Here is a 22,370-nt window from a genome sequence, read left to right on the forward strand (position 1 = left end):
GTTAGTTATTTTTTTGTTCTCGTTTAGGGGCAAACAATATTTTTTCGTCTATGTTTTCTCTTTGTGTGTGTGTGTTTTTTTTATTTGACACATTTTTGTGTACCTTTGGCAAAAACCATGACAGCAAAACAAAAAAAAAAGAAATATGATATCGAAATGGAAAACCTAAATTGATAATATTTCGAAATCAACTAATGGGATTTTTTTTTTGCAAACTTTACTTTTTTTCAGAGTTTATTCTGACTTTACGCTTTACTTAAGAGCATTTCTTTTGTTGTAGTTGTTTTGATTCATGGATTAAAGATTATAAAAGGATTTAGGCCACATTAATACTTAGTTAACTAATTAAGCTGTTTAATATAAAACAATTTTATGATAATTTACATAAGAGGATCGGTAATGTCGCTTTGTTTTTTAAGAGAAAGATAATTGCTTCTAAAATCTAAGAAGATTAGCTTAGAAATTGTTCTTAGAAAATGGCTCCAAGTTCAATACCTAATATACAATTATTATACTTAATAGAATTCGGCAGAAATTTATATTTTTACCCCTAACTTTCGTTTAGATAAATTAATAGAAAATTCTTTCAAATATTTTGACTTAACGCACTGTAATAATTTTGTCTTTCTAATGATATCTGATATTATTGGATGACAGTTGACCCTGCCCGCTATGCATATGTATATGTCTCTCAGTAGGTTTCAAATTCTAGAAACTTTCATTGAATACTTTGCCCCTTTTTGATCGAATGCACATGCCAAACAAAAACCAAAAAAAAAATGGGGGAAAAAAACACCAAAAACCACAAATTGCAATCCAATATGCCTGTTAGTTTATTTTCAAGTCGGCGCACACAAAACACAAAACGCTGTCACATTAACTGTCAACTGCTGCAAAACTGACACTTGTCATATTGACAAGTGACAGCGTCATTTGACTGTCAAACTCAGACCAAAAGTAAATATCATACAACTTGTGTGTGTGTGTGTGATGGACGAGGGGTGTGGCAGGGGTGCATGAGGGAAGAGGGCAAAAGCGAATGAATGGTAGAAAAAATAACAAAAACCGAGGCCATCTCTAGCTTGGCATAGAGTTGCCACTTAATTTGACACAACCAAACACACACATAGAGACATAGCCAAATAAACACGAGGCAAAAGCTGAAGTGCACTTGGCGTTAGACAATGTTGCAATTGCAAACGTTGCATGAGGCTCTGAATACAATAACAACAACAACGAGAACAACTGCAATAACAACAGCGACAACTAAAAACTGTCAGCCATATCATTGCAATTGTCACAGTTGCATTTTGTTGTCACTGTTGCATGTTGTTGTTGTTGTTGTTGTTATTGTTGCTGTAAATGTTGCTCGAGTGTGTGCTTTTTGAGTGACACATTAATGCCATTTTCATGTGTCACTCTTTCTTTCATTTGAAGTCTCTAGACCGATTCAGTAGTGACAAAACGCAGACGAGGTGGATCAAATCATGGATGTAGTCCTTTATTTTTATCTAGAATGGGCGGGGTTATGATGAAAGGTTTTCTTTTTGATTTCTTGGACTTTTACATTGCCGTAATCGATATTCAGATCGTTTAGAAGGATTATTTACTTCTTGATCTAATTAAGTCTTTATTTTCTACTGACTTTGGGCTAACGATTAAGTTTTAAAAAACCGCAGAAGCAATTGATCAATCCAAATACTCAATCCTTTCCTTATAGCAAGAACTTGCTTTTTATCCAAGAAATCACTTCAAAGGGCCATAAACTTAAGAGTTCATTATTAAATCAAGATCTAAAACTCTATTTTTATAGACTTTTTAGAAGTAAGTGTACCATGGATTGTTTTCTCCTGTATTATCGATATTATGGGCAATCATCAATCATTTTCCATCATCATAAATTCTTTTCTTTGTGATCCTTGAGCTGATAAAATTGTCAGATTGGTCAAAAGGAAGATGTTGGTAATTGTATATAAAATAATACTACTACTAATATATATTGTACGGACAAAAAAAAACTTAAAATTTATTTTAATTTAGTTTAATTTTATCAAAAAAAAAAGGCATTAAAATTCGGATTTAAAATATGATTTTAAGAACACTTATATTTTCGATGAAAAATTCGACTATAGTCGATGATTTTCACAAACGATCCTCAAAAGAATTGATAAAAACGCCCAGCAGACTATGACCTGGGGTCCTATTTTGAAATAGAATACCCTAATAATTTAGACTCTATAATAGTCCGAATATGTAGAATAGGCCAGAAGTATTATAGATTAGTTTTATCACTGAGTCAAGGGTTGATTTGATATAAACTAAAAAGTTAACTTCCTCTTAAAAGCCAACAAAAGGCAGACGTGTCAGTCACAGATATATATATAATATCTAAAAATAATTAAATACCTAATCTAAAAATAATCAAGCTATTCTCTGGCTACAACACGTCTTGAACTATTCACCAAAAACAATAAAGAACTATTAGTCAAGCCCCTCCTAAGTAACGCCCATGATTAGATATAGATACACTCTGAGTAGGCTGAGTGAATGCGCTTTGGTGACTTTGCCTGGAAAACTTGGCTGGGGTCTCTAGTTTAGTTTAGTTTAGTTCAGTTGTTGGTTCGTGTCTTATTTCTCTGTTAGATTTCATGTCAGACTTTTGTCAACATTACGTGTCTATTTAGTTGTCAGTTTGCAGTTGTTATTGCCATTGTTGTTATTTGGCCTTTTTTTTTTTTTGTTGGTTGTTCATGTACATGTTGGTTGTTGTTGTTGCTGTTGTATGCAAACATTTGTTGTTTTTGGCCGCTGCATTCCGCACTTTCGTGCAAATTACTTTGATATGTACTTTTTCTTTATTTGCATGGCAAATTTTTCGTTGTTATGTGTGTGTGTGTTTTTTTTACTGTGGCATGAAGTGTGTCAAATTAGTAAATATGAAATGGCCATAAAAATGAGGTGGTAGTTGTTGGTTTATTTTTCCCACCGATTCTACAAACGGATATGGCAATTTGCTTTATTTTAATAACTTTAAGAACTAGTAAGTTGAAGTAAAAAATAATGGGTCAGTTTTGTTTAAATTTTGAAGCTCAAAATTAAGTGATATTACTTAACTTGAATTTTTATTGTCTTTGTTAAAGATGCCCAAAATATTATCTCTACATCTCAAGATATAATAAGACTACATAAAATTGCTATAAACTTCGTTTTTTGTTGTCTTTAACTGATGGCACTCCTTCCATGAACATACAGTGCGTATACGCAACATTTAAGTAATTAACCTCATTAACCTTGAGTAAATTAATTGCCAATGCCTTCTTTAACACATCCCTCACTTATTTCAATTTCCCGTTTTCATTTATAACTACAGATAATTTATTTTTTGTTATTTTTTCATCTCGTCTTTTGACTGTGTGTGTGTGTGTGTTTGTGTGTTGTCAACGCCAATTGGCATATTCCATTATGCGGCTCATCACTCAAAGCTACAAGAACAACACACAAACAAAAACCAAAAGGAAAGAGACAGAGAGAAAAAGAGAAAGAGAGAAAAAATTAAATAAAATAAATGCGATATTTGCTTTTACTTGAGAGACATAGCATCTCAAGGTTGGGCACTCAGTTTAGCAGCTGCTGCTGCTGTTTTCTGTTTTCTGAATGTGCTATACTGCGTTGTGTTTTTTTTTTGTGCTCTGCTGTGTAACGTGTTTATCAATCATACGCAATGTTAGCCTGTCACCTGCCATCTCTGCCATCATCAAGACTGAATGGGTATGCGTCAATTGTGGGCACTACACTTCCTCCTCCCTCGCATATTATGGCACACGAAACGCAAAAAAACAAAAACAAAAACGAGGCAAAGGTTTTATAAGGCCAACACATAAAGAAAATACTTATATAGCCATGTACAAACAAATTATTTAAATAAGCAGCTGTGGAGTTATTTAATGTATTAATAAGTAGCTCATTGTTTGGGCCTTTTATTATTATTATTATTATAATTTTTTTTTTCATTTACTTAAGCATTTTTGTGTATATGAGCTGGCAAACAATATTAACGCTTACTTAAGACAGATATCTTAGCACATGAACTAAACAAACAAACACAAAATGAATATAGTATGGTTCTCATTTGCCGATTCGTTATATGTTTGTCAAGATACAAAGAGACAAACAAGAATATGGTCCTAGAATGAATTTTCAAAACAATTCTTAAACGCTTAAGCATAAGATATAGACTACTTAAGGGCGTTCTTTTTAATTGTCGCCCTGAGGGGGAACTTTGCCTCCTACAGTATGCAATAAGCACGTTTAGAAGTTGCTTTTTGTGAATTATTTAAGAAGCTGTTCAATGTCCTGTAGATAAAAATTAATCCTCGAATCGAACATTCTTTATAGACTATTTTTAAATTACAAGACCAACGAAAAGTTCTAAATTTATTGGAAATAATCCAACCTTTAACATCTCTTAAGGTGAAAAGTTTTCCCCATTTCACATGTCTAGATCTTCATATGGTTATATTGAGGCCCTTTGGAAGTTTTTTTACTTTTGAGGCTATCCAATATATTTCAATCTACTTTTGGAGTTCGTCTTCCATTCCAAAGTTCCGAGAGAAAAGGATATTAGTATCATCCTCTGTATAAGTTTATAAGAACGCTTAGGGAAGAGATTAACTTATGACCTAATCATAACAAACAAAAAAATACCAAGTATAAACTATTCGTAGGTATTTTTTTTGCGTATATTGCTGTGAGTTCCTATTATCTATAAAAAAGAATTTTTACAATCTGATATGATTCTTCGTATATTCAATTAACGGAGATAAGTTAAAGTTTAACTCGAGTCACAGCCTTTTTTTTTGAAAATTATATAAATGATTCATATACATAAAAACTTTATAATTCAAAAGAAGCTAAAATTGAGTAATACTTTTTCAACTAGTTTCTCTTTATTATTTCTCACAAAATGATTTAAAGAAATTTTTATAGATTCCGTTTGCTCATAAAAAGTTATTGATAGTTAGCTTCAATATATGAAACATTTATCAAGCAAACTTTACGAAAATACATTTATCATTTTCTATCTTTTTTTTTCTCAGCTACAAAATGGCTCACAATATTAATATTCTCGCTTTCAACGCCACATTAATTTCGCCACAAATCTTATTCACATATTAGAAGAAATATTTTATACACTTTATTATGCCCCGTCATTTGCGTTTATGCGGCTACTCGATTGCCTTGCCTTGCATAATTTGCACAAGAAATATATTAAGAATAAAAAAAAGAAGGTGTCTGTCTGTCAGTCTGTCAACTGATTGGATGCCTTGTGCCCACTCGTACTACATATGTATATATACATACATGGCATTCATTAATTCTTACTTTATATTATTTTGCATTTTATTTTAATTTATTTTTTTCTGTTTTTTTGGTGTTTGCATTTTGATTTTCGAGCAGCAAAATCTTTAAGCTGACAGCTGACTAAATTAATTTGACAATAATTAGCATTTCAAGTTGTCAACGTTAATGAAATTCTGCGGTGAGTGCTAGAAAAAGATTTCTGTCCGTTGCGTGTGTACATAAGATAAATCCCATGACACTTTTATAATTTCAGCCATTGCATACGACAAAAACGCTGCAGCAGAATCCATTGGCCGGCTAACCGGCATCCTCATCCCAATGCCTGTCAAAATGCCAGCCCAGAAACAGAACAGCACAGACATGGAAATGAAGACGGAAACCAGAGCATGGTGCGGATGAAGGGGAGCGGAGAGAAAAGCAAGAAAGAAATCAGTTCGAAGGTGTCATTTGCATTTGCTGCGCGTTAATTATGTGTTATTTATAATTATGCGCCCCTCGGTCTACACATGCGTTGACATCGGTTGTCAGCATTGGCAACAGACTGCCGGACTTGTCCCACTGTCGGGATAAACTGATTTATTTTTTATACTCTTGCAGCGAAGGTATATTCATGTTTTAACTTAATTTGAACAGGTCAATAAATTTGAATTATCATATTTTTATCATGTTCTAGATGTTGGGTAATAAATTAGATATAATAGCTTTCTCTAGTCACAGCAAAGCATTAAATCAAAATAAGTTAACTAAACTTTGTTTAACTTATTTAGAGGAAAAAGTTTTAATTTGACTCAAATGATTATATGCTGAGGTACTTAATATAACTTTATCTTCTAGAATTTACCTAGAATTTGATGCTTTTCAATTTTAGCGCAAGCAACCGCTCATGACGATAAAATAATGTCATCTATAAAAATGTTGTAATTTTTTGGAAATAGTATTATCTTTTGGAGGGCTATAAAAAGGTTATGGACGGATCTAGAAAATATTTGTAGATGCGTTTAATCAAAAAATCAAGATTTTCGGTCATATAAAATATATGCTGGAAGTGCTTAAAGACAACAAATAATAATTTTAGGAATGCGAAAATAACTTTTAAACTTCAACAATTGGTCAATATACATATGTACATGCTAATATTTTTTAGCTTGCACACCCTTCATAGCCGTAGGAATAAGATGTTTATCCTTCGTGGTTAATACTATAAGAATGAATAATAAGGCCTTGACTTATTTCTATTCGTATAAATGATTCTTTATGAAAAATTTTAAAGCTAGCTCAGACATCACAAAGATAACTAATAAAATATGAAATTTCAACGGTATTTCCCTTTTTGTTTTCCTTGTCTCTTTCCTACTTTCAAGAAGAAAATGGTTATGGCTCTTCGGTCGTTTTGTAGGCTTTGCGTGTTTGATATGCATTCTTTTATATTTTTGAGTTTAGCAAGAGTTAAAGTTATCTAAATAAAAGTTTTGTTTAAATGAGTTCATTTAGTTGCTAAACATTTGTTTTTAATTTCCGCTTATAATTTACAGTCTGTATTGCCTATACAAATGGGAAACTTACACAGATTGTAAGCACTTTATAGGAAAAGGTGGTAAGGACTTATTAGCAAAAGTTATTTTATAAATAAAAGTACATAGTAATAACCAAAAAGAAGAGTATTTTAGTTAGCTTATTCAGTTCTTTGACTAAAATTGTTTTCAAGATGCAAAAGAAAGTAGACTTAAAAAGTTGAACTAATTCATTGGACTATCTTTTAGTTAATGCTTTATAAATGGAAAAAATTGGCGAAAATGTAAAAAGTATAAAAAATGACTTTTAAATCATTTTCAAACATAAAACGGCTTTACTTCACAATAGTTTTGGAACTACAATATAAATTGGAAATATTTATTTGGTAATTTTTAATGAAAGAGCTAATATATTTGGAAACAACGATAATATTTATTTAAAATCAAAAACGACCTGAAGCTTGATTATTTTAAATACAAATTCTTAATTTTTAGTGGTTTTAGTAATTAAAATTGAAGAAAAAAACAAATGTTTCAAAACATTTCATTATTAATCTGATTAATTTACTTGTAAATGTTAAATATCCCAAATTGGCTACTAAATATAACTTTGTATTCCAAGAATTTAAATTTAATGTATTTAATAGAAAATCTTACGAATTTGTATATTGGGCATGTATTCCATTTGATCTCAACTTGCACTCTTTCACTTGTAGCCATCACTCACTGTACGATCAAAGAGATAGCACAAGTTTTAGCTTTGGCATATATACAAATTGTTGTTGCACTTCCGTTTTGTTCCACTTTTTTTTTTTTCTTTCTTTCTTTCTTTTTATTATTTCTTTTGCAGTTGTTGTGTATTATGCTCTCTGTATAGTTGTGTTGTTGTTGTTGTTGTAGCGTTCATTTTAAGTCAACTCTGACATACAGAGAGACAGCTACCACTATTTTAGCACTCCTCGGCTTGGCAAAACTGACAGTTTTGTGTTGCACAGCTGTTTTTTTGTTGTTTTTTTTTTGTTCATTCGTATCTTACAGATACATTTTTTCCTCAATGTGTGTGTGTGTGTGTGTGTGTGTAGTTGGCCTGTCTATCCCAAAAAAAGAAAAAACTGAAAAAACAGTAAGTGAGTGACGTGCTGACGCCTCTCCTGCTCTCGCTCTTCGAACTCACTCACTCTCTCTCTGTCTCTCTCTACTAGGGAAGTGTCTATCTGCATAATAAAATGCGAAAATATGCAAATAGAGGCAAATATCGCGAGCAAAATGCAACGTAAACCCAACCTGAGGGGCAACACTGAGAGATTCTCTCCACAATTTCTATGTGTGTGTGCACCGCGAACGCCCTTTTTGGGTTGATTTTTATATTTCGCTGTTTCCCATTTTTTTTTGTTGCTTTTCGGGGTGCGCGATAAGCAAATTTCGCAAAAGTACGCCAAAATGACAGGGCGACAAGCCGAATAGACAGACAGCTGAATAAATGAATTGCAGAAGGTAAATTTTACTTGCAACACTCCGCGCTCAGCTAATTTGAATAGGCAACCAAACTGGAGATGGGGTGGAGTGGGGTGTGAGGGTAGAAGGTATTATTCCCTTCCATCTTCTGCCCTCTTTTGATGTTGTGATGATGATGATGATGCCACTACTACCCACACAAAAAGTGTGGAAAGCTTTTGTTCGCTTGATATTTAACACGTGATAACGTGAGCTTGGGAAAATTGCAAAGGCGTGAGATGTGCACCGCAACTTGCATTGTGTGTGCGTGTGTGTGTGTGTGTGTGAAAATGCATTTTCACTTTTACAGTGTGAGAGAAGACAAAAAAAAAAAACCGGAAGAAGGCTCTGTGAAGGAAATCTTGAAAGAGATTTATAGTTCTCTTTGAATTCCAAATTTTTATAAACATTTGGTAATTTTTTTTTGACATTTATAGCTTTATTTTTATTTATAAACTTGTGCTATGTTTTTACAAATTATTTTTAATGTTTTAATGTTAAATATACTTTTATAGTTATCATCGTTTTAAAAATGATTTCAATCATAAAAAAATTCAGCCACAATCTAAATAAGGAACTTAAGGATTTTATATACTTCCAATTTCATAACACAAATCTCTTGACTAAAGACTAAACATAATACAATAAATCTCCATTATTGTGCAGAGAATTTTATACAATTAAAAACCCTTTAGTTAACTTTTTTCTTAACATTTATTTCGTTACCAAATCCAACTGGCACTTGACACAAAATTGTTTCGCTTCTTCAATTTCCCTGGGCCAAACAAAAAAAAAACAAAGACAAAAATTGTTGAAAAATTTAGAAATCTATTACAAAGAAAATGGAGGGAAACAATTTTTTGACAGTAAAAGTTCATTTAAATACAAAATGACATATGTCAAAGTGACACCATTTTGATTGCTTGTTGGTTACAAATTTCCCTCTCGCTCGATCTCTCTCTCTTTCTCTCTCTGTCTCTCTCACTCTTAAGCTCTTGTCGTTGCCGTTGACACTTTTTGAACTCAACTGACACTACGTTGTGTGACACTTCAAGGAAAAAACAAAAAGGAAAATATAAGAGAAAAAGTATGTGTGTATGTAAATATATACAACAAAAATCGCAAGGTTAACGCAAATAAAAATAAAACAAATTAAAGACTATGTCAGAGTTGTTATTTTACGAAAATGACATGAATGTCATGTCACATGCCAAACAAGAAAAACATTTGGCATGAAGACTGACTAAGGCAGGGACATGCTGCTGACAGGCTTAAATCAAATGTAAATGTTGAAAATTAATAACTAAAGATGGCAAACAAAGACTATAAGCATATATGATTTTTTGACTTTAAAGTTGAGCTGAATGTTGTTTAAAGAACTTTGAATAAGCACGAATTATTGACTTAAATATTCCAAAACATTGCTATAGTTTGTTATATGTTTTCTTTTTTAAGAAGTATTAAGACTTAGATGCATTCTTAGAGAGAAAACTAACAATAAGATGGAAATAGAATAAGCTTACTTCAATGGATTTCTAAGAACTAGAAGTAATTCTCTTCTAGATCCTAAAAGAAGGTCTACTGAAAATCAGTTCTAAAAATGGATATAACTGGGACTCTCCTCCCTCATCCACATTTCCTTAAAGCTCAAATTTTTGTTGGTTTTAATCAAATATGACTAACTTGTAAGATATTTATTCAAGTATGATAAATGCATAAATGCGGTAAAATTTACAAAAATGTGTAATGAAATCCGATATCCTAATCCTAATCAATGTTAATAATTTTGAAATTCGTAAAAACTTTAAGAGTACATCTAAATTTGCAACAATTTCATGATTAAAGAACATTACGAAAGTTACAAATTCTAACTAAACACGGAATCTCTGTATGGAAACAGGAAATACAGAAGAACATTTTTAAATCCCTATAAATTTTGAAAGAATTCAAACGCCCTAAGAACTTGCCCCTTCCCTTTGAGTAAAAAAACCATCAATACAATTTAGTAACTTTCGATACTGAAGTGATTTATAAATCTTAATATATAAAACAACATTTTGTATTTCTTTTAAAAATCGATTGCATTGTATAGCTATTGCATTAATTTATAGCCCTATTTCGTCTTCAGCATGTTTTTGGAGTACAATTTTCTTATCGCAATCGGTTTTTGAAAGTGGATTGCCGGCTGTCGCCTGACGCCTGCCACTTTGCCCGCATTGCTCACTTTCACTTTTGGCTTTTGGTTTAGCTTGCAACCGGGCCCGGGCTGGACTGGGCCCGGCCACGAAGAGTAATTTGAAACGCTTTCCAAATGGAATGTCTCTCGAAAAAAAAAACCAACTAAATGAATGGCCGGCAATCAGACACAAGCTCAAGTGGCGCCAATTAAAATGATTAGCATCGCTGTAGAATATACATATAATAAATATATATTTACTTCTTTTTTTTTGTTTTGTGTATGTGGGAAAACCAAATAAAGTGTCGCCTCTAAAAACCAAACTGCGGAACCGAAACCCAAAACAACAACAATAGCTACAATAATAAATTTGATAAGACCGCTTTTGGACAGCTCAAAAGTTGTTTCAACGCATAATTGATGTGATTGAGATTGATTGTTTATTTGTTTGTCTTTGATTGAAAGGCAGCAGCAACAAAAAACGAATACCGAAATAAGAATCAACTAAAAATCAACCATGAAAAGGCCACACGGCGCCAGTTGTTGCCCATTTGACCGCTTTGTAAGCTTTTCATTATTACATTTTACTGAAAATGGAGTGGCGACCAGAGGCGAGAAGAATAGTCTCTGGGATTGCTTATAGGGGTGGGAGGAGGAGTGCCAGTGGTGGTGGCGGTGCTGGTGGAGATGGGGCAGACAATGGTCGCCACATAAACACGTAGAGCTTTGCCTTTTTGTGTGTGTGGCTTTGTGGCTTCTTTTGAAATTTGCTGGGGCTTCAAAAGCAATTTGTGTGCATTTAGTGTCAAATGTTGTTGCTTTTCTTTTATTGTATATATGTATGTATATACATATATTTTTTGGGCCCAAATGATACCCTAGAGACATGGCTTAAAAAAATAGGTATATAAAGCTCTTTTAAACGTAGGTAAAAGCAACGAATGGAATTGTGGAATTTTGTGTGTTGATTTACCCTAAGATAAAAGTATTCATAAGTCAAAGACAATTTGGTTAATTTGTTATTACACGAAAAATATAGCATAGAATGATTTTAAAATGTTTATTAAAATTAGCTATGAGTAAAAGTTTTATAAAAGTACATATATCCAAGGGTGAAATGGTCAACATATAATATAGTATTTTGATATTAAGTTACGAAACCATTCTATAAACACGTATTCCTTTCCTTGTGTAGGGTATAACTAAAGTCGTCTGCCAATTATTAAGCTGGGGTGATTTTTGTCATGATCTTATTTATGTGTGTGTGTGCTTAATATTTATATAGCATTTTATGGCAATCACTCATATGGTCAACTTAATGATTGATACCATTTGAAAACCATTTAATTTTTTAGAGATTACCAAAGCATTAGGCAACAGCTCGGAAATGGTCAAGCAAAATGTCTGGGATTTTTTTTGCTTTTTTTTATAGAATCATGAGTTTAAGGTCTTTTAGTGATAATATTCATATGTGGGCTTTAAAATACATTTGGGAAAATCGAACGGGATACCTAACCAAATGAAATTTAAGTATCACGTGGCTTTAAGCATGGGTTTTACTTTTGGGGACTTTTGGATTCTTTTTTTGTTCATTAGGCCATTTAATTGCATTAGCTTTAGAAAGTTTTTAAATTGCTACATAAATTATGAATAAACTATATAAAAACGTATATTAAGTATAATTATTTAGGCTTCAAAGTTCTGGTTTAATGGACAAAATACTTAAAAAAGGTTCAATCTTTTTATTAATTATTATATTAAATAATGTAATTATATTGTCTTACCAAAATGTCTTTCAAGGAACCGAATTTGTAGATCAAAATGTGAATCTTTGATCGTAGATAATAAGATTTAGGCTAGCTTTTGTGTAAATCATTTACTTAAAATACTATTTAGACCTTTCTAAATTTTTAGTATGCAAATTGGAAATTTTTTAAACTATGAATCACTTTTGAGAATTAATCATCTATAATTATTTCGTGTCTCTTTTGTTGCCCTTCCATTTCTATTTAGCTTTTGATCCACCCATCATTTCCATCAATGCCAATTGACATTTATCAGTTTGCACATTAATATGATTACTTCTATATTAATTTATTGGTTAATTTGTTGGGGCTTTTTATGATTATTGGTTTTGCTGTTTTGTTGTGCTAAACCCTCCCCCCAACCGACCGACCTAACGAGCGAGCGACTCAATTCGCACACAGAGTGCGATTATCGTGGGCCATAATTTGTAATTTTTTCCTCCATATATATATATCTTTTTTCTGTATTTTTTTTTTGCCATAATGCCTCTAAAAACTGGTTATTATTTTGCGGTTAAAGCGAGCGAATTGCAATTCATTATCATAGTTAGTGCCTCGCGTGCATTTAAATGAATTCATTGAGTTTCACTCATTCAATTTGTACAGACGTAAGCATTTACTATAGTAGCTGGATCAGGGGGATTTGGAATGGGAATAAGTATTGGAACTCTCTGTCTAGGCGTCAATGGCGCACAAATTGATGGGGCCAACAATTTAAGTGATAAATGCTGTTGCCGTTTAATTTTTTTTTTGGTTTTGTTTTGCCTTTTTTTTGTTTTGTTTTGAAAGAAACAAAGCAAACTACACAAAAAAAAAGAGTGGAAAAAAAACATTGTTCATTGTATTTATAGTTGCTTATTAACAAAATTGGCTCGTTAAATTTATGATGATGCCGTAAAAAGGGCAATAAATTTCTTAATGAATGCCAATTGTTGACATATTTTTGGCTTATATGGTTGGTTGGTTTATTTTTGAGTCTGCACTTAATCGATTTCATATCTTTTGATTAAATGCTAAGATAAGCTAAATCTATGAAACGCACTTTAATGGGCAAATTGATTCAAGATCAACATTCATTCGAATCAGTCGATTGTAGATAAGATTAACAAGAATATGACACGATATTCTTATAAGTAATGGGGTATTGAAACCGATCCTTGCCAGGGAATGGAGATTATTTTCTGAGAAAGGACTAAATCTTTTTCAATGATTTTGTAAAAATTGTTACTAAAACTATATGGAATTGAGTTCATGCTTAGAATAAGTAAGTTTAAAATTTAACTTGTTTCTTTTTATAAGCAAAATTAAAACTTCTTGGTGTGGGTCTGTCTGTTTCTATAACAATTTTTTCTACACTTCTTGAGCTATAGATACTAAACTTGGTATTTAAGCTATTTAATGATCCAAGTAGCATACATATATGCTAAAATGTCTGCGATCCAAACACTATAACATATTGAATTCAGCCAAAACCATCGAAGAGGAATTGTCATATACATATGAGACCTTTCTTTCCCCTTTGTTTTTCTCAAGACTTTGCTAAAACAACTGATGAAATATAAAATATTGAAGAAAAAGTTTAAAACTAAACTACAGTGGTATTATATTTATTGTAAAATATCTCTATACCCTCTTAACCCCTTTGTTACCTAACCTATTAGAACTGTTAGTGTAAACACGTAGATTAGTTATTTATTGCATCAGAATTTCAATTAACGTATAACTCTCTTTTTGCCCCCTTTTATTTTGGGTATTTCCCTTTCAAAACTTTTGTTGTTTAACAAATTGAAAATATTCCAAGAATTAATTAACACTTTTAAGACCAACTAAAGAAAAAAAAAACAAAAAAATACAAAAACAAAACCAACAAACAACCAACTATTATTTGTGTGTGTGCACAAAAAATTAACATGACAGCTCTAGACATGGCAATTTATCACAAACATGCTGAACAACTCTACTCATTGGAGTTACTCTTGGCTTTTGTTGTTGTTGTTGTTGTTGCTGGTATTTGTGCTGTTGATGACACTTTAATTAGAGCCACACGCAAACACAAAAGCTGACATATACAGGGAAAGAAGAAGAAGAAGTAGATAGAGTATAGGGCATCAGAGAGATACTGGAAATGAGAAATACTGCAAAAAGAGTGTGGAGCTGGCTTGGATAGGTAAGCGAAAGAGAGACACAGAAGGGGGTCAGCCTGAGACAGAGCCGTTATGTCAAGCGCACACTTTAACTGCCAACTGAGTAGTTGAGAGGCTGGAACAGTTCGAATTGTTGGAACTTCAACTGTAGTTATTGCTGTTGTTGTTGTTGTTGTTGCTGGTGTTGGCCTGAAAGTGATGGCAACGTGCGGTTAACGTGAAATGAATGTCCGACTACATAAATGGCTGCTTGACTGACACATTTAATTATATTAATGATGTTTGCGGTCATCTGACATTTGCACTTTATTCAATCCTTTTTATCATACCCTGTAAATATCATGCTTTTGAGGGTATAACTTATCCATGAAGGCTGATGATGCTTCTTATTATGTTGTTACTCAAAAAAAGTGTTGTGAAATGTAATAAAAAGTTAAATGGAAACAAATTAGAGAAGAAACCCCAAATTCTTAAAGGCTTTAATGATGTTTATCAGTTATATATATGCTTCGAATTGCATTTTTCAACACTGTTCATGCTTATTGTGCCACAATTTATGCATTATCAGTTAAGTTTACTTTTAATAGCATTTTTCAACACTTTTTCTGCGTCGCAATATAAGTGTGTCAGTTCAATTTGCCTTCATTTATGTTTTACAAGACGGCCATGCTTATTCTGATGCAATAACTAATATATTCAGTAGAGTTTTGAAAAATGTTCCTATTTGAATGCAAACATAAAAGAATATCTAAAAAATATAAACAATTTCAGTATTAACACTATTTTTTAAATATTTACGTTTTTTATTTATAGAAAACATCTTAGTTGACTATCCTTCTATCTAAGACTGTATAAAATTGTTTTTTAAAAAGAACAAATTTAATAGTATTTATATTTCTGATGAGTGCATGGCTTTCTATATGTATATTCATGTGATTAAGGCTCTAAAAATGTTAACTAACATATACAAATAGTCTTCATACATTAAAGAGTATATACTAGTCGACACACAAAACTTCCGTTTAACTGTTTTTCCTGTCAGTGCTCGTCTGTCATTTTAACTTGACTGGCCTGGAGATTTGACTTTCACGTTCAACGTCGTTTGTAGTTTGTTTTTTTCTCTTTATGTTTTTTGAGTTATTACCCAACACAGATCTTAGGTCTCAGCTTAGCTCAATTTAGGTGTCAGTTTTGCACACTTTTCAAATAATTTTTCATCCAATGTGACAGTAAATTATCAACAGTAAATTTTTTAGTTTCGTGTTTTGGTTTCATATTTGCGGGCATTTTGCTGTCAGGGCGCCACAAGGAACATGCATAAGTAAAATAAGCAACACAAATGATGACACTGACAGCTGTCAAGCTTAGTTTATTCGATTTTATTATAATTAATTATGAGCAGATGTCATTAATCATTGAATAATTTATAGATATTCAAACCACAAGAGAGGGGTAAATGGAAATGAAATACAAATATAACTAAAGTATAAAAAAACAAAACCAAAAAAAAAGGTTAGTCACTCATGCGGAGAAGACAAAAGTGTAAACAACAAATATATTAAAGATGACAAGCTTTAGATTAATCCTATATAATTTAAATTGGCATGAGGTTTCCAAAACGAATACACTGCAAGAAACTGTTATAATGGAAAAGAATTTAACTTCTTTCCTTAAGAAGTAGTTAAAACTTTTAATTACTGAACCTGAGCCAATGCCAAAAATCTATAAAATTGATTGGTTCATTCATTTGAGAAACTACTTTTCTTTAATATGCTTTTGAACCCCTTCTATTAGTCAGTTTTTAACTAGAGAAAACAAATTTTATTGAGCCATTCCGGTTCATAAACTATAAAATCTACCTATAATGGGTTACTAAACTAAAGTCATAACTCAAACTCATTTAACTTTTTTTGTTGTTTTGTTTATTTAAAATTCTCAAACGTTAGTCAACAACTTTTAGTCATTCATTAGTCTTATGGCGACACATTCAATTTTGTAAGTAGTAAATCTAACTTGAAAAATCCTTAATGAATGCCCACTCATCATTTGCCATAAAACGTTTCCGTTTCTTAATGCACAACACAACAAAAAAAAGTCTATACTCAACATATTAACAAACAAAATTTATGAGACCCCAAGGCAAAAAGAGAAACAGATCAAAACAGAGACAGGGATACTGTGTGAGAGAGAGACAGTAAAAGTAACGAGACTTTGACTCTGATTAACTGCCATAGTTTTCAGGCACCATGAAACGAATTTCATGCGTTTTGTGCAAACTGCATTTGTTTTCTGTCATTATAAATTCAAATTTGGCTCACCATAAATTCTAGTCAACAGTTTCCAGAGGTGTGTGTGCGCTCCTCAAGCAGACACATGGCAACGAGGTGGGGGGTGGCCAGACAAAATGAATTTACATACTTAGTTGATTCAATGTGTACAAACAAAACATACATAAATTAATTTTATATACAGATATTGGCTAAATTTATAGTTGAACAATTGTGAATTTGTTATTACGATGTTTTGTCTGGAAATTTTTTTGTAAGTAAACAGCTGATTCCACAAATACTTAATAGGCCAAAGAAGTAGGCAAATCTGAATGCCTCATATCGCTTTCAAATACCTTAACTAATATACTATGTATAGGGTATGTATAATTTACTGCAAATCTCCCACGTAGCATTGCTTTATTGTTGTTGTTAAGAACGAGATGTGAAAGAGTTTTAGAGCGATATAAGCTTATGGCAAATGCCATAATTGCTTTTCTGTCGACATTTTTATTATTTATGATATATGGCATGGCCCATAAATAATAATATCAAAACGTTTCTGATTAAATGCGCAAATGTTTTTGTTAGATTTTTCTATTTAAAAATTAATAGCACATTTCATATAAATAAAATAAAATTAGTATGCATACTTCAAATAGTTTTTCCAACCTATAGCAAATCAATATTTTATGCCTTGATGTTGAAGTTACGGAATAATAGGTTAAAATTAACTCAACCAAATGAAATGTGCAAATAATTCAATTATTACATTTAACAGCATGGTGTAAATTGTTTAAAATAATTATAACAATATTGTAATATTGCCATGATGTAATATTCAAAAAGTCAGGTGGGTCTCACGTTAGGAAAATATTTTTAAATGAGTCATACTGTTGAGACATTATCTAACAAGTAAGAGAAGTCTCTTTTATAAAATTTATATTTTTTCTTAATTTTAGTTTTAATTAACTAAATTAATTTATTAATTTTTAAATAAACTTTAATTTTAACTCGTTTTAATGCTGTTTTTAACCCATATTTGAGTTATTTTAAGTCTTACATGTAGCTCATAATTTCTTTTACAAAACATACATAAGAGCATTTTGTATATATAAAAGAGGCCAGGTTTGTATATAATGTCGAATAAACACTTGTATGTCAATAACCTCCAACTTCATACAAAAATTCCTGAACGACGGGTCGAATGAGTGATATGTTGACAAACGTTTTTAGCCACTTAGAAGCATTTGAAAATCAATGAGTTCTTATAAAAAAAAAGTACTTTTTGTTGGTTTTATTATAATTTACTAATAATTAATTATCAGTAAAAGTCATTTATCATGAACTTTTCATATAATTATATAATAGAAACCAACCAATTGTCAATAATTCATTTTAAATGAAGCTTCATCTTGAATTGTTTGCTAAGTAAAAATGTTTTTATACTCAAATTTTTTCTCAAACTTTTATATGGAATAAATAAGGCAATAAAATACCTAACGGGTAAGTTCATAGCTGGCTAAAAAAGAGTTTTAATTTAGCCAAAGTTTGAAACAAACTATTCAAGTTCAAGGACCAGCACTGTGGACTTGCCATAAACATGTTGGTATTATATAGAAAAGTTTTCCCACTTCAATTCACTCCATAAATTCGATAAATGGGAAATTTATATATATGAAAGTATTTAGAAAACTTTAATTGGCATGGATCTAGATATAATTTCTTTCCAATTGCAAATTTATTTCATTTACTAGGTGTACAAGGGAGAGGGAGTAGGGGGTAGGGAACTTACCGCTGTTGGTGGCGTTGCAGCTGTCATATAATCCGGCCTTAAATAATGATGATTGCTGGATTGCAGCATTTTATTATAATTTGTTAAATCCACTTTGACGGCTTTTTTTGTATCTTTGGTTGATATGGAGGAGCTGTGTGTTGTATGTAGGTGTTTGGAGCCTAACGGCAAATACCAATTAATTTATGTTAGTATGGGTATGTGTATGTGTGTGTGTGCGCTGCCAACTCGTGTGAAAAGTGGCGCCTGCGCCTTTTCTCTCCTTTACTTTATTATTATTATTATTATTATTATAATTATGTATATTTTGATTTGTGTTGTTGGTTTCGTTTGTTTTCTTTTTTGTTTTGTATTTTTCGAATTGTAATTCTTAATTAATTAATTGCATTAATAATTCAATTGTGACTTTCACGCCAGTTGCAGCAATTGCAGCAGCATAATAATATATTAATTTGTTGAAAATTCATTAAATATTTTAATTGCCTGACATCTTGAAGCGCAGCACTTTTAATTTATTTATTCTCCACCTTCTTTGTTGTTGTTGTTAAATTATTTTCCTGCTTTGTTTTGTTGATGTTTTTCTTTTACTCGATTACATATACCTATGTATATTTTCTTTGGCTTGGCCGATTTTTGGTTTCGCCTCGTTTGAGGCGCGTTTTAATTTGAGGCACGTACGTTTTGCTAGACACCAGGGAAGGGGCAGGGCAGGGACTGAACTGACTGACTGACAGACTCTCGAAAATTTTTCAAATTTTATTGATATATTTTTTTCCAAAAAAAATTATACAAATTATTTACTTCAGTCTAGAATTAAAGCACCATATTTTTTTCTTCTTGTTTTCTTTTTTAAAACATCACTCAAAATTATTTAGATTTTTTGAAAATATTTGCATATATTTATTTTTTTTTTGAAATTTTCACGTAAATTTTTCGTGGGGCACACTTTTTCTGATTGCGGGGCCAGAGAATCCGTTTGCAGCGCGCACGTACGTAGTTTATACGTGAAATACCAAATTTCGACTAAAAATCTATAAACAACATTTCAACTTTTGCTCATTTCTCTCTTTGTTTGCTCAATCTTTCTCTCTCGCGCTCATCGGCTCCATCCAACTATCTATAGTTGCCTCTCCTTCTTGCTCCTCTCTGTTGCTCTGTCTCTGTCAGAGTAGTTTTGCACGCTCTCCCGAAGTATTTAACTAAAACCAGTTCAGTTGTTGTATTTATATTTTTTTTTTTCGGTATTTTGAGTCCATTGAGACCGTTTTCATTTTCAACAAGTGTGCTTTTGTTGTTGTGGTGGCGACTCCACTGAAGTGCCATGCGCTCCAACTAGCCCAGAGAGCGTCAAGAGAGCCAGAGAGAGAGAATGAGATAGAAAAGAGAAAGAGCGCCAGAGAGTGCTTTGTTTGTTTTCGGGGCTTTCTCTTTGCTGAGCGCGCATGCTTTTTGCTGAGAAATGAAACAAAATGAGAGCATTTTAGTAGTAGATTTCAACAATTTAGTAGTAACTGTGTGGAGCAGTCATAAAAAGTAGTAGACGTAGTCTTATTTATGGGCATGATCATAAATATATAAGATCTTAAGTCAAATTTATAGATAAAATATTAGAAATTAATGAAAAAAGTTTCGTTATATGGATAGATAAGATATTTGTTAAGGTAGAAATCAAATGTTAATAGAAACCGATTTGATCATATTTATATATGTGTGGTTAATTATTATAAGCAGATGATTTGGTCATCTTTTGCATAGGTATGCATCTTCCTGGCTTAACATACATCTATATTATATGTGGTAAAAGAGTTGAGCTGACCAAATTTTATATTTATATTTATAAATAAAAACTTGTGAAGAATAAAATTAGCTTTTAGTACTATAATAAATCATTTTCTATTCGATTTTCATTCATTTTATCCATTTAATTATTTTGTTAATCGTTTTATCCAACAAAAAACAAAATAATATTAAACAATTTCAAATGTTTGCAAGAAAAAATTTAATTGAGAAAACACATAAAGGAAACTGATAATAATTTTCGTTCAAATCTGTTGAAAAATGTGGTAATAATTATTGAATTTAATTCCTTTGATTAGCATTTAATGTTTGTACAATTTTTATATGCTATTTCCGCACTTATTTCAGCCATTTTACGATCTACAAAAGAAACAACTGCCAAAAAAAAAAACCCATAAAAATGTTAAAAATAATACAAATCAGGCAACAATCGAATATATAACTCACATACACATATACATGTATGTACACCAATACAATCGCAAAGTAAGCTGGCAACACTGAACGACGCCCATTGGACGATCAAGATTTCTGTGTAGCCATTTTGGGTAATTTTCCGTATTTGTTGTTATTGTTGTTGCTGCTCTTTGGGGAATTTTTATTTGAATGCCTCGTCGGCCATAATTGTTGAAATATTGTGAGCGTGTGTGTGTGTGTGTGTGTGTGTGCGTGTGTGTGTGTGCGTTGGTGTTGTCCGAAGGGAAGAGGCGGTAGTCCATCCAAGTATTTAGTAAGCCAAATTTATGTGGTCAAAAGCAATAATAATTTCCAGATGCCAACAAGAAAAAAAGAGAAAAAATGGCAGAGAAAATACCGGAAAATTAAGAGAGAGAGAGTGAGAAAAAAAAGTGAGAAAATTCGTTCGAAAAGTTTTGGTCATTTTTTTTCCTCTCCATTTTTTGTTTTAATTTTATGAGCTGTAAACAGAAAACAGCTGCTGAAAATGAAAATTGATGGTGAGAGATTTTGACTGCGAGTTAAATACGAATATAAATGTAAAGTTAACTTTTCCGAAAAAATACACAAGTTTCTAATTTTCTTAAGATTTGCAATAGAATAACCTACAATAAATTAAAACTTCTTGTTGAGAAACACTTTTTAATCTCCATGTTTTTTACGAAAATTAAAGGTTTTAAAGGATCTTTTTTCTTTAAGAAAATTCATGTGAAATCTTAAGACCGAATTTGAGAATGTTTTAGATTACAAAGAGATTGTCCCAACTTAAAATAATAATATTAATAATTTAATCTATTTTGCTGTAAAGAGTTGTAAATTTCAGACAATCAATTTTAATTATAAATTAAATGAATAAGGCTGAAAAGTAAAATCAATTGTATCAATACAACTTCTTGACTGAATCAACTATAAAAAACTTATTTTCAACAAAATACATTTTTTGATGAAGTTCTTTATTGAGAATTGTCGTGAGATAATAATTAATATTTGTTCCAGTTTATGATTGGCTGTATTAAGTAAACTTATGTTTCTTTTTTTGACAATGACATCCATATATTAGGATTCGAAACCCCGATCCTTAGTTATTTAAGATGTCTAAGTGTTTGGCCACTTAGACAACTAAGGACTTTCAACAAAATAAATGAAAAAAAAAACAAACTATCGAAATTTTACTTTGAAAGACACTATATCTAGGAACTTATATAACGATTTATAATTTTTACTTTAACAATAAATAGTAAAAGAATATTTAGCATTCTTTTGTTATCATTTCATGTTTGTTCCTTTTCTGAAACAAATTTAATCAGTTATAATGATCAAAATTAGCTGGCGATTTTATGTAATCAAAGACGGCTTTTACCCTTGAACCAAGTATGCTAATGTTATAATGCTTCTATTTCTTTTTTCTAACTTTTTCATTCCTGGGACATAAAATTAAAGACCAACTAACAAACGTTAAATTAATGACAATATCTTTCAAGCGCAAATTTTGCCTTTTAAGCTTTAATCATTTCATGGCATAAGTTATTTAAATATTCATTAGTTTGTAGGGCTTTCCAAAAAG

General features: G+C 31.4%; 1 protein-coding gene and 1 long non-coding RNA gene across 2 annotated transcripts in view; one reads left to right on the forward strand and one right to left on the reverse strand.

Moving 5' to 3' along the window:
- The window catches only part of LOC6643714 (zinc finger protein Elbow), a 33,175-nt gene extending 14,331 nt beyond the window's left edge, over positions 1 to 18,844 (reverse strand). Inside the window, exon 1 of the mRNA XM_002066406.4 lies at positions 18,554 to 18,844. Coding sequence (XP_002066442.1) covers positions 18,554 to 18,622 — 69 coding nt within the window. The 5' untranslated portion in view covers positions 18,623 to 18,844. The remainder of the gene's footprint in view (positions 1 to 18,553) is intronic.
- On the forward strand, positions 5,463 to 6,017 carry LOC124460358. The gene is made up of 2 exons (XR_006954279.1): positions 5,463 to 5,539; positions 5,615 to 6,017. It is a non-coding gene; the product is annotated as an uncharacterized LOC124460358 (long non-coding RNA).
- Positions 18,845 to 22,370: the final 3,526 nt, after the last annotated feature.

Source organism: Drosophila willistoni, assembly GCF_018902025.1.
Source record: "Drosophila willistoni isolate 14030-0811.24 chromosome 2R unlocalized genomic scaffold, UCI_dwil_1.1 Seg200, whole genome shotgun sequence".
Lineage (NCBI taxonomy): Eukaryota > Metazoa > Arthropoda > Insecta > Diptera > Drosophilidae > Drosophila > Drosophila willistoni.